The sequence below is a fragment of the Schistocerca americana genome, chromosome X (assembly GCF_021461395.2).
Source record: "Schistocerca americana isolate TAMUIC-IGC-003095 chromosome X, iqSchAmer2.1, whole genome shotgun sequence".
Classification (NCBI taxonomy): domain Eukaryota; kingdom Metazoa; phylum Arthropoda; class Insecta; order Orthoptera; family Acrididae; genus Schistocerca; species Schistocerca americana.
Genome location: NC_060130.1, coordinates 173173093 through 173187201, shown reverse-complemented (window position 1 = coordinate 173187201; position 14109 = coordinate 173173093). Strand labels below are relative to the sequence as shown.

Genomic DNA, 14109 nt, shown 5'->3' with positions numbered 1-14109 from the left:
TTAGGTTAGTTAAATTTAAGTTGTTCTACGTCTAGGAGACTGATGACCTCAGATGTTAAGTCCCATAGTGCTTAGAGCCATTTGAACCATTTTTAATAAAAATGAAGTATTATTGAAAATATTACTTAAATGAACTTTATAGATAAAAACATTCAACTGTAGTAAATAAATTTAAAAGTGTGTATACTTTAAATTTATGTTAAAAGTAAAATTATTTTGATCACGTCATTTATGCGAAATTTAGGTATCTTATCGATCTAATGCGACAGAGAGGCCTAACTTGACACTCTGATTTCAGTCACACTTGACGTTAAGTAGTTCTTTATCATTAATTTGCTGAAACTGCAGTCACTAGATGCCACAGTCGCACTCCGGTCCTCAGTCGGCAGAAATCGGCAAAAATCGGAAGCCTTCGGTCAAATAGCATATTCTCTGCTCCAGCATCGCTCGCCGATCTTTGAGAACCAACAATATCGCAGTGAAATAGTAGCAAGAACTCCATTGTTGAACATGGACGAAGTTTGGCAGCAGCTGTGTGAACCAAGCGCTTCGTTGCCACATAACCCATATTAGAGGCACGTCGTCTTAAATTTCTGTCTACCTTGAGACGTCTGTTCGGTAGAAACGATACAGTGAAAACAGCGTGCGTTTTCAGACGCTGGTCCAGGTAAAGGTTTCTTATCTTAGGCAGAAGAACAAGAGGGGTAGGAGAACTCCCGGACGTCTTCTGGTTCATTCTTAGGCCGTCTTTCATTCTTCGTTTTTCTTCCATCAGTTTTGCGTCCCCTTCTGGGTCTACCTCGACACCCTATCAGTACGCCCCTGCCACTTCATGTATGCATTACGTAGATGTAAACAACAATAGTGCTGGAATACGAGCGAAATAACAATAAACACTGCTACACTTCAAAACCAGACGCATCTCCAAAAGGAAAATTTTCAGCGTACCTGTCTAGTCTTACAAAAATCAGTCATTTATGAATGACTGCTTTTAAAAAATGGCTCTGAGCACGATAATACTTCTGAGGTCATCAGTCCCCCAGAACTTAGAACTAGTTAAACCTAACTAACCTAAGGACATCACAAACATCCATGCCCGAGGCAGGATTCGAACCTGCGACCGTAGCGGTCGCGCGGTTCCAGACTGTAGCGCCTAGAACCGCTCGGCCACTCCGGCCGGCCGACTGTTTTTAGTGAGAATATAAATTCATTTGATCATTCCTGACTCCTGCAAACAACTGCTACTGGTATAAAAGAACAACAGCTACATCATAAGGTACGGAAATCTACAGAAACCACATGTGTCAAGTGTCAAGAAGGTATAAAAAATTTGTTTCGATTTGTGAATACTCTAGTTAAAAGCAAATTCTACATACATATACTGTAAAAAAAAAAAAAAAAAAAAAAAAAAAAAAAAAACAAACATTGACAGAAAGCTTGTATGTGTGATATAAACCAGCTGCCCTTTCATGTTATATAATACTGTCGATCTAACGATAATCTACGATTGAAGTTTGTCGCGACTAAAAAAAACTATTGATATAACAACTTCTGGCGGTTTCAAGATGTTATTCCCAAATCACTTGAAATAAGTGGAACAATCCATACAAGGCAGAAACTAATTGTTTGTGAGTATTATAACACGGTGCAGAGCTGTAAATGAACTTTTTATCACAAATTACGTACAAAACAATGCTAATATGTTTAGAATTGTTGTACAGTTCACGATATCTGGATTTGAGAATTCAGAATGGGTGAAAGTCTGACGACCTATAATAAGTCTCTTAACATCTTTGCGGGAACCTAAAGGGGGCGTACATCTATACTCCGTGAACCACTTTAAAGTGCATGGTATAGGTTCCGTCCCAGTGTATCAGTTATTAGGGCTTTTTCCGTTTCATTCACGTATGGAGCGGGAGCAGAATGATTGCCTCTGTGTGTGCTGTAATTAACCTAATCTTGTCCTCACAATTCCTATGGGAGTGATTTGTGGGGGGTTGTAGTATGCTTTATTCCTAAGAGTCATTTAAAGCCGGTTCATGGAACTTTGTTAATAGACTTTCTCGGCATAGTTTCCACTTATTTTCTTGAGTGTGTCCATTTAAGTTCTTTCAACATGTGTGACAATGTCCTGCGGGTCAAATAAACCTGTGACCATTCGTGCTGCCCTTCTATGTATATGTTCAATACTACCTGCTACTGCTGTTTGGTATGGGTCCCACACATTTGAGCAATATTCTAGAATAGATCGCACTAGTGATTTGCAAGCAGTCTCCTTTGTAGACCGATTGCATTTCCCTAGTATTCTAACAATAAACCGAAGTCTCCTACAAATTTACCCACAACCGAGCCTATGTGTCAGGTACTACGCCAGGGTGTTTACACAAGTTTACAGATTACAACTTAGACACAGTGATATTATATTCACAGAATACTATGTTTTCGCCGAGAGGGATTAGTCGAGCGGTCTCAGGCGCTGAAGTCATGGACTGTGCGGCGGCTGATCCTGGCGGAGGTACGAGTCCTCCCTCGGACATGGATGTGTGTGTTTGTCCTTGGGATAATTTAGGTTATGTAGTGGTGGTGGTGGTTAGTGTTTAACGTCCCGTCGACAACGAGGTCATTAGAGACGGAGCTCATGCTCGGGTTAGGGAAGGAAATCGGCCGTGCCCTTTCAAAGGAAACATCCCGGCATTTGCCTGAAGCGATTTAGGGAAATCACGGAAAACCTAAATCAGGGTGGCTGGAGACGGGATTGAACCGTCGTCCTCCCGAATGCGAGTCCAGTGTAGGTTATGTAGTGTGTAAGCTTAGGGACTGATGACCTTAGCAGTTAAGTCTCAAAAGATTTTCACACACATTTGAACAATACGTTTTGTGAAGTGCATTCTTTTATTGTATTTCTCAACATTTAAAACAAATTACCAACTTTGTACCACAATCTGATATCTTATCAAGATTTGACTGAACATTTGTGCATCTTCGTTTATACCGTATTTCGTTGTAGGTAACTATCATCTGCGAGCAGTGTGACGTTACTATTAATTTTGTCCGCAAGATCATTAATATATAACACGAACAGCAAGCGACCCAACACATTTCCCAGCGGTACACACGAAGTTACTTCTAGATTTGTCAATGACTCTCCGTCCACGGTAACATGCTGCGTCTTTTCTACCAAGAAATCCTCAGTCGAGTCGCATATTTCGCTGGCACCCCATATGATCGCACTTTTAGTAATAAGGCTACGTGGGATACTGAGTCAAATACAAACCTTGCTGGTTGGCATGAAGAAGGTCGCTCTATTCGAGATGCCTCATTCTGTTTGAGCTCATAGTATGTTCTATGATTCTACTAGGATATTGGACGATAGTTCTGTGGATCTCTTCTATCTTTCTTGTAGACAGGTGTGCCCTGTGCTTTCTTCCCGCTAATCGGCACGGTTGTTTGTTCGAGGCATCTATAATACGTTATAGACGCAAACTGCGTACATAATCTCACAGAGATTCTTTCGGGCCCTGGGGATTTGTTCAATTTTAACGATTTCAGCTGTTTCTCAACGCCACTGACAATGATATCTATTCCACTCATCTTTTCAGTGGTAAGATAATCAAACTGGGGCAATACTCATGGGTTTTCCTTCCTAAAGGAACCTTTCAAAAGACTTCTGCATTGCCGCTTTTGCTTTGCTACTCTCAATTCCAGTTCCTGCTTCGTCCACGAGTGACTGGACGCTAATTTTGCTGCGACTAAGTCTTTACACACAACTACAATTTCTTTGCGTTTTGTGAAAGATCTTCCCAAAATGTTCTACGGTGGTCACTGAAGGCTTCAATCATTGCTCTCTTGACTGCCAAATACGTTCCAAAACGTTCAAATGTGTGTGAATTCCTAAAGGACCAAACTGCTGAGGTCATCGGTCCCTAGGCTTACACACTAATTTAAACTAACTCACGCCAAGAACAACACACACGCCCGAGGGAGGACTCGAACCTCCGGCGGGAGGGGCCGCACAATCCGTGACAAGGCGCCTCAAACCCCGCGGCCACTTCGCGCGGGCAAATACTTTTCATTCAGCATCTCTCTACCGATAGGAATTTCTCTCCACTTTGCTCTCGTATCCACAGTGATTGCTGGAAGATCACAATTATCAAGCTGTTGACAAACTGTAACCCAGACATGTTATAGAGTACCGTATAAAGCAGTTGGCATTTGACAGCCAGTGACCTGGTCTCTTCTCGCCGCCACTACACCGATGGCAGCCCAGCATGGTTGGTTCCCAACGTGTAGCCACTTCCGCTGCAGAAGTATACACAGAAGTCGCAACGCTACAAAACTGTAGTGAAATGCAGGAAGACCTGCAGAGAATCGATGTTTGGTGCAGGGAGTGGAAGTTGACTACCAACATAAACAAATGTAACTTTTTACGAATACATGTACAGAATGACCCTGTATTATGTCATTACACAACTGCAGAACAATCACCGGAAGCAGTTACTTGCATAGAATATCTAGGAGTATGCTAAGGAGCGATTTGAAATGGAACGGCCACATAAAATTAATGTCTGGTTAGGGAGATGCCGGATAAGATTCATCCGATGAATCGGCAGGAAATTTAGTCCGTCAACAAGGGAAATAGCTTACAAAACACTCGTTCAACCAATAATTTAGTATTGCTCATAGGTGTGGGATCCACACCTGATTTAACTGATGCAGAAAACAAAGAGGACCAAAGAAATGAGGCGCGTTTCGTTACAGGTTCGTTTAGTAAGCACGAAAGCGCCAGAGATTCAGTCAACTACAGTGGCAGACGCTGAAAAAGGCGTTTTGCATCACGGCGAGGTTTACTGTTAAAAGTTTCAAGAGCGTATGTTCAAAATGGTTCAAATGGCTCTGAGCACTATGCGACTTAACTTCTCAGGTCATCAGTCCCCAAGAACTTAGACCTACTTAAACCTAACTAACCTAAGGACATCACACACATCCATGCCCGAGGCAGGATTCTAACCTGCGACCGTAGCGGTCGCGCGGTTCCAGACTGTAGCGCCTAGAACCGCTTGGCCACTCCGGCCGGCGAGCGTATGTTCCCAGAAGACTCAACGAATATATTGATTTATGCTACGTACATATCGCGAAAAGACCAACAAGATACAATTAGAGAAATTCAAGCACACACGGAGGTTTAACGACTACTGTATTTCCCGTGAACTACCAGCGGCTGTAACAGAAAATAGGGGGTTGGAGGGGGGAGGGGGAGTGACGGTTGTACACAAAGTATCCTTCGCTACACATCGTAAGGTGGCTTGTGGAGTGTAGATGTAGAGTGGGATGGTTATGCACGGTGTATGAGAATTCTGGCAATGAATGAAAACTCTGTACTCCTGATCAGATTCAGGGGGGAAGTCTCATTAACGACGTCGGACCCATGGCACCGCACAACTTTTCACGTCATGTGTGCGACGTAATCAAGATTTGCAACCTGTAAACTTCGTCCATTTTATTTTAAATCAGCGCGTCACTTAGAAATTTCTGCTGCTGAAATTGAGGGAATGAGAAGTGATTTCCATGCCAGACAATGAGCGCACGCTACACAGGAAGATCCAAGATCGAAAGACGGATGGACGTACTCGTTGACAAATCTTGCCTGAAAGTATGCACTAAACTGTTAAAATAATTCAACACGGGAGTCAATACAACTGAGTGGCCCATTAACTCCACAGTTATCTGATTACTGCTCTGAGAAGAACTGTCTCACTCCAGTTACGCGATAACTATCTGTAAATGAGAATTAAATTCCTGCCGCGCGTGAAACATTATTAATTAACTTGTGGTGGATGCGATTGACTTCTTTGATTATTAGGTACAAAGAAAAGAACAAAGATTCAAGGATAGCTTAACATCCCGTGAACTAGGTCCTTAGATACAGCCGGCCGGGGTGGCCGAGCGGATCTAGGCGCTACAGTCTGGAGCCGCGCGACTGCTACGGTCGCAGGTTCGAATCCTGTCTCGGGCATTGATGTGTGTGATGTCCTTAGGTTAGTTAGGTTTAAGTAGTTCTAAGTTATAGGGGACTGATGACCTCAGCAGTTGAGTCCCATAGTGCTCAGAGCCATTTGAACCTTAGATACAGAGCATCAGCTGGGGTGTCGGAAGGAAACAGGCTATGTCCTTTCCAAAGTAATGGTTCCGGCATTTGCCGCAAGTGATTCTGGCAAACTACAGGAAGTTTAAATCTGGATGGCCGGACGAGCATGTGAACCGCCGTACTCCTGAATACGAGGCAGCGTTTCATTGCTGCACCAAATCAATCCGTTTAATAATTACAGTCTCTGCCCTCTGTCATATTCATTATCCTTTAACCGTGGATAACATCAGCTATGCAATGACTGCATCTTTCAGGAAGTCCGAAAAGAATGTAAAAAAAAAAATAATGAAGTAGTAGTTTAACATTTCGCATGTGATATTCCTGAAACGATTCATCTCTGTGAAAGATAATGGAGAACAAGACTCACGAGCAGAATCTACAGTTACCGGGATAGTATTACTTCTTTATCAATCCTTACCACGTGACAGAACTGCGCGGCTTTCACTTTTCTTCAATATCTGAAGCCTCGCAAAAAAAAAAAAAGTGCTGTTTCAAATAGATTCTAAAGATAACATTTCCGCTAGGACAACCGTGGATTATGCCGACAAGGGTTGCCTTGTAAGTTAAGACTTTACTGATAGCAACCTACGGTGTTCAAAAGGGTGTAGAATTTTCTTAGTATGAAGTAGAACATTATGGCAGGTGAGGAATAGGGGAGCGTTTCCTCGAGTGATGCAAGACCACCTCTATCTACGATCTCCTTATAGGGCGATCGCGGTAATAAGACACTGCACTCGCATTCTGGAGGCCGGCGGTCCAAATCCCCGTACGCCCGTCATGATTCAGGTTTCCTGTTATTTACCTAAATCTTTTAGGACGGATGCCGCAATGGTTCCCTCGAAAGGGCACGGCCAGTTTCCTTTTCATCCTTCACAATCAGAGCTTCTGCTTACGCTCTAACGACATCATCAACAGGACATTACACTTAAGGTCTTCCTTCATTCCCTCCGTTATTCCCTAGCGTCGTCTGTACGTCTACAGGTTCCGATTAACGGAGAAACGACAGCCGCTCTCCTAATTGACCGTCATCTAACTGACGGGAGTATATTAAACAATTTTTTACGGATTTAAAAATAGTAAATTATCAACAATAGAACAGCAGTCTCCATCTTGTATATCTACACAACATACGTGTCTTAAAAGGGCATCAACTACATATCAATTTGCATGTAGACATCAGAACATTTGAGGAATAGCAGAGAGAGAGAGAGAGAGAGAGAGAGAGAGAGAGAGAGAGAGAGAGAGAGAGACGTCCATGTAGTTCGCCTTCTCCGAGAATGACGTGGTGGGTAGAGGGAATGCTGGATCACACTGCTTCACCACAGCAGGGTTACAAAGACAATCTATAGAAATCAAACACCTGCCCAATAAATCCAATTAATCTGCAACGTGATTTGATTTCTGTCGACGAGAAAATAAATTCCCCAGCCTTCCAGGTTCTGCTTTCTATGTCACAAGTATTATGTCCGATGATTACCTTCGCTGTAATTATGGAAATATGTTCTGTTTTGTTAGAGAAGAAGGTAGTAGCACTTCAGAAAAACCGTAAGATACACGATATAATCAGGTTTGACGCTCGAAGACGAAGTGTCACGTTACAAATCATGTGGTAAGAAAGTAACACTTCCCTTAACATATATGTCAGCACAAGTTGTACCAAAGATGCTTTCATGCACCTGTGCTGCATTCCAGAATAATGCGTTGCGTAATTGCATTTTCTTTCTAGTCTCAGACTCACTACTAGACATATTCAGGATCATCATCTGCTTAGCTGAGATCTGTGAGTGACCTTTCGCTGAAAAAAATCCCAACAGGCTTGGGGCTCATCCAACAGAGATTCTGAGAATGTGTCAAACAATTTACCCAACAAGTCAGTTTCTCTACACTTAGACCCACCCAGTGGAAGTACTAAATTGCCAAAGAAACGTTTTAGAACGTGCCTCATTGCTTCCTTTTGGGCTCGAGTATAAATTGCAAAGCATGATCTAATTATTTATCAATGATCGTCAATTAGTATCACTTGACACAAAATGCAAGTCCGGTTGGAAGAAATTACGACAATGAGAGATATTATCGCATATGGCATTGTTGAGATAACTATCTAAACACACTGCTGAGAGAGTGGGAAAAGCCTAAAATACGACAACTGGGCTGGAATTTGAGCACAAGTACTCCTTAAGTAACAAAATTTGGTCAGCTATTTCTGACAGATGATCTTATAATGAACGGAATGAGAGTTCTTTCTACTGTTATTCTTATTTTCTAATTAATTTGGCAGAATAAAATATGGTCGTCTTAACATTTTTTTCCTTCGAAAAAAGTAAAGTATTCATTCACGAACAGATAAAACAAGATGCCGATCTTTTGAGAAAAGCCGTTAATTAGTGATTTCGCGACATGTTTTTTCAACAATAGCCACCTTATATGTAGCTTCTGAGCGGTTCTTCCAATTATTCTACACAAATCCCTCCCCACAAGTCATCTCAACGACGTTCGTGAATAAGCTAAATACATAAATTACTGCAGCGTAGTGTCCAATTTGATGCAAGCCTTTCGTTTCGATTTCACTTTGTCGCTGCTTATTCTCTCGAGCAACTTATCTGACGTCACGAAGCTAGCAGGACCCCATTCCACGCCTTCTAAAATCAGTGAAATTCTGAGAATGCCGGGAAAAACGGACCTTAGTGTGTAATATTAAACCGCAGCAACAACTAGGCCTTTCATTTATTTACCAGTAAACTGATATGACATGACACACAATTAGAAAAAAAAGGTGTAGGACTTCGCACATTGCTTTACTTTCTGTGATTTTAGTTCACGTAGACTGCCTCCACTGAGTACATGGTCGTGACATGACAAAAGCGAAATGATTTTTCGTTTCCTTTTTTCTTCTGCTGCTCCACGAATTACTCTCAAAGACAGGATTATTTGGTCCGGTGCAACGTTTGAACTAAACTAAACTGAAACAACAGTGCGCAACAGCCGCAGATCTCAGGTGGAGTAAGAGCTCCCCTCCTGGCCCTTTGGCACTCGACACCGAATAAAACTCGAATTCCCGAGTAAGAGCGTCACGAGTTGCTGACTGGGATAGCCGCGCTATCTTTTCCGTGACACGGAGCCAAGCCACCAGCGGCTAGAGCCAAGTATGCCGTAGACGAACGCGCAGGGAAAAAAAATGGGGAGAATGAGTGTGTCAAGATATGAGTAGTAACACCTGTCAAGTGATACACAGAGGTAGGGGGGCGCCAGCACGCACGCTTCGAGGCGCAGCCCCCTAGAAGAGGGGCGACGGGCGACGCTACTGGGACCACGCGTGCACACACTTATAAATACGCCGCCAGCGCGGCCGCATGTGTAAAATGCCGCTTTTGGAGAAGGCGTGCGCTGGTGTACATGCATGTGTGCGTGTATGTTTGTGAGCGTGTATGTAAAACTACTTTTGCAGGTTAAAAGCTTTGACGCAGAAGGTAAAGAACGTCGTACTGTCACAGTTTCGCCACTCTCCCCAGAGTTACACGACGATGGTCAACACACGTCACATTCCGTCGCAGACTGGCACAGTAGCGAACTGCGTGTCCGCAGCGAGAAGATCGGTTTCCGTATGTAAGTACACCAAGTGTTTTGACAGTAGAGCGTGAAGGTTGTGGCATACTGTGATTCCCTTTCCCGTGTAGTACTTAGTGGAGCGGCCAGAAACTCTTAAGCACAGAGGCGGATAGCAAGACAGTCGTCTCTAAGACAGTGAAACTCCAAGGTTCGCAGTGCGCGCAAGTCACAGCGAGCGAAATGCACGCGTGCGAGAAAATGTGCTAGTGGGGTAGACAAGTGCGCGAGCGGCGGCCGGAGCGCGCAGTGTTTGAAAAGCGCGCTCGCGCGGCAGCACGTGCATCGTACTCACAAGCAAGCTGGTTCCGCGGCGGCGGTTGGCGGCGCACTGCACACAATCGCGCTATCACGAAACAAAGATCCCCTCCCGGCAGCCGCCAGAGACACGCCCGCCCGCCTTATATGCGCAAGGAATCCGCGCGCCACAGGGCGGGGCACCCGGGAGGCACACCAGCCACCAACGTCGCCGCCGCTGCCGCCACCACCACCGCGCCGCCACCGCCGCCGACTTCGTCGTCGGTGCACATCGCGACAGCCGAGGTGGCCCTCGCCACCACTCAGCGCACGGCAAAACTAGCGTCCACTACATCACAGCTTTCTCGCCACAGGCTTCTCTCCTGTAGTTCGAAGGCCTGGGGGTTCGGCTTCAAGTTGCTCACACGATTTCTTCTCGTACTCGGCAATATTTCCACTCCTGACAAGCCCTGCCTACTTAGCGACACAACACGTTTCGCCTTTCACGTTAAATCGCAAGTTTCTACGTAACTCGGGGCACGGGCGGTGCCCGTGGTGGAGGTAGAGGGAGCTGTACCGCCACAGCAGTGAACGAAATAGCATTAAGATTGGTGAACCGTTTCCTTACACTCTAACATTGTAAGGCGACCGACTAAACGGGTGCCCGTGTAATTCTTATCGACATCCGAGCTTTGACGGAAACGACTGCGACCGATCGGTTACTACTAATTTAGTGAAACTGCGACTGTGATCGGTTCCAGAATAAATGCTCATCACACAACTGTGTATTGTTTAATATTTCAAAACGATCTGTCCTACACGTACAGTACCTCGATGCACGACAAGGGCAGTGCACGTAAAATCTCTACTCGCCACTTCCGATAAACTGCACCGATACAGTGACACGAAACAGTTTTGCAATTTGCTCGAGACATTATAACGTAAATTTGAAATGAGTGATAATCTGCTATCTAACTAGTAAATATAATAAGCCAGAATATGTACTACATATTGGCACGTGAATACTCTCATCAAATCCTGCACCTTTATATAAATTTCTTTGTACATTATTCAATGCCAGTTTGTTAGCTTGTCATAAGAATAGGTATAAAAATTCTCTCATTTTGATGTTTGAAGTGTGTTCCTAAGGCTCACACAGATCCGTTTCAATAACTGCTCAATCACTGACACTTTTATGACTATCAGTATCCTTTTGCAGTGCTCAATTTGTGACGGTACACGCCAGTACGCTGTACTGGTACCTCTGATGAAAGTAAATAAATAAATAAAATCAGAACCGCAAATTTTGATACGAGGTATTTTAGAACTTTTGCTGCAGTTGAAGCAATGTAAAACAAACATTGATTTCACACTTTTAAAATGCTCAGAAAAGTGTTAAAATAACGTTTTAAGGCACATAAATTTCGAAAACACCCCCTGGAAGGCCACAATACCAGAACTACATTTTCTACAAATCAAGCATTGTCCTTTTGTATATAAAGGCAGTCATGACAAAACTATCCACTGTCACAAAGGTGGAACCAAAGTAATCATCAATATTCAGATTTTTCTAAATTTTCTAACTGTAAGACTGTAGGATCACTCTGTTCCTCCAGCACACAGAGATCTTGTATTAACATTTTTACACTTTTTTTGCTGTTTTGTGTGATTGACAAATATGTAGTTCCCCAACTGTCTGGAACCAGCAGACAAAAAGATTATCTTAATGAAATATTCAATCACTCTGTGATAGAATAAGTTGTGGAAAGCACACAAATCACATTAATTTCCTTAATACTTACTATCTTACTCTCTTATTCTGAACCAATTTTCATTATTGTGGCTTAACAAAACAAAACTTGTTTGTAATAAATAAATACTTGTAAAATATATGAAAGTTGTGGTCTTTTCACCATAAAGAAAAGAGCAAGGGGGAGAAAACAGACCGTTAGGTGTCTTTACAGTACTTTGGTTAACCTTCTGACTGCCAAAATATGCCACTTTGCTTGCAGTACCTTGAAAAAACAAACAGTAAACCTCTATATTGCGCATTCATGAATGATGTGAAGTAACAACTGTTTAAAAACAAAATTTGCACCCTGAAATGCAGGTTGTGATTAACAAGCTACATCATTCTGACTATTGCTGGTATCATGTTTATTGAATGTCATTATTATCATAAACCACAGTCCAGTCTGCCCTGAAATTGTAAACAGTTGTTAAACTTTTATGAACTACTGCCATTTAAAAGGCCTAACCTGTATTTACAAATCAACACCTTTGGCCCTACACATTTAAACCCTTCCTATACTTCCACAGAAAATATAAATCCAATACTTTGTGAAACAGAAGAAAAATTCACAGTAAAAACTGCTTTGATATTCACTTATTGTCTATAAGTATTTGTCCATTATGTTTCATCAATAGACAGTAAAGCTACAAACAATGGAACTGCATACTGGAAGACTGCAGGAAGCAGAAGGGTAAAAATTGCTTCTTTCTCTATCTATTTGAACTGTTTATGACATACACTAAGAACAAAACATCACAATAAGTACCTAAGTGATGAACTTCCTGTTTGTTATGTTAAATCAGGAACAATGCTTCGATTCATCATTAATCATTTAAACATGCCTTGTTACCATTCACTGCCATTACAATTCACTTGAGAAAGTTACTTTGTTAAATCAAAGACATTCAGAAAACCAAGCTCATATTTGTCATTACTTATCCACACTTTGTGAAACTGTTTCACCATCACAGAATGAAATGCATAGGTTATCAGTCTTTATTTTTACCCAAAATTAGACATATAAGTGTACTTACTGTAAAAGTGTAGAAACCATCAGGAACAGGCTGGCCACCAAATTTGACACTGAGTGTATAATCCCCTGCATCTTTTACAGTGTAATAGATACTAAATGTTCCATCACCATTATCCTCAATGTCTATATCCAAGTCACTGTAACATATTCAGTTTAACTGGTCAGAAGGTATCCTAGAAAGTACATTTTCGTAGATACAAGCTGACATCAAAAATGTCAACATAATAGGATAAAATTCTGAATATACGAGGGTTGCAACTTAAATAGTGGCAACTATTTATTCACAACCGATACAAAAGTGTTCCATGTTTGCACCAAAGTAGTCACCAGCATTGTGTAGAACCCATTGCCAGTGATGTGGAAGACATAGTATACCGTTGGCAGAGCTTGTTCTGTTGATAGTGCGAATGGAGTGGTCTAGAGTTACGGTGATTCTCGTATACGACTGTGATGGTGTTATCCTAACGCATTATGTTCCTCCACGACAGACCGTCAATGCACAGTATTACTGTTCATTTTTGGGACATCACCTGCGACCAGCTTTGCGAAAGAGGTGGTGACACTTTCTGCGCAACCCACCCATCATTTTGCACGACAATGCGCAGGCGCATACAGCGCAAGCTGTGGCTTCTCTGTTCGGTCGATGGGACTGGGAAGTACTGTACCATCCACCATACTCCCCGGACTTAAGTCATTATGACTTTGATTTGATTCCGAAGATGAAGGGACCACTTCGTAGCATTCGCTTCAGAACTGTTCCAGAGATTCGACATGCAGTAGACTGCTCCATTTGCACCATCAACAGAACAGGTTCTGCTAACGGTGTACTACGCCTTCCACATCGCCGGCAATGGGTTCTACGCAACACTGATGACTGCTCTGAAGGACAGTAACAGGTGCAAACATGTAACTCTCTTGTATCGGTTGTGAATAAATAGTTGCCACTATTTAAGTTCCAACTCTCGTATATTACATTCAGTCTTACTTTATTAAATAGTATCAGTTAAAAACCTTCAAAAATAATTAATACACTTCACTTGGTCTGTAATCATATGCTGCAAACAATAGCACAATCCCATAGCTCGAGATTAATGATATCCATAATTTATGTTCTCTCTTATGAAGAAAAATTATTTTATCAAAATATCCTTACTACTATCATTGCACTGGTAGTATATGTGATCTTTCTCATTAAATTATTTGTAAATGATCAGACTTTTCCTTCCTTCCAGTAGTACGAAAACCATTACACTATTTTCTGAAGATGAAGTCAAGTGGTTCACGTATTTCTAAAATGCG

General features: G+C 42.3%; 1 protein-coding gene across 4 annotated transcripts in view; it reads right to left on the bottom strand.

Annotated features, from left to right (window-relative positions):
* Positions 1 to 14109, bottom strand: part of LOC124554863 (filamin-A) — a 546889-nt gene that overhangs the window by 198168 nt on the left and 334612 nt on the right. For all 4 annotated transcript variants that reach the window (XM_047128531.1, XM_047128533.1, XM_047128532.1 and 1 more), the window contains one exon: positions 12812 to 12947. In XM_047128531.1, the coding sequence (XP_046984487.1) occupies positions 12812 to 12947 (136 nt within the window). The remainder of the gene's footprint in view (positions 1 to 12811; positions 12948 to 14109) is intronic.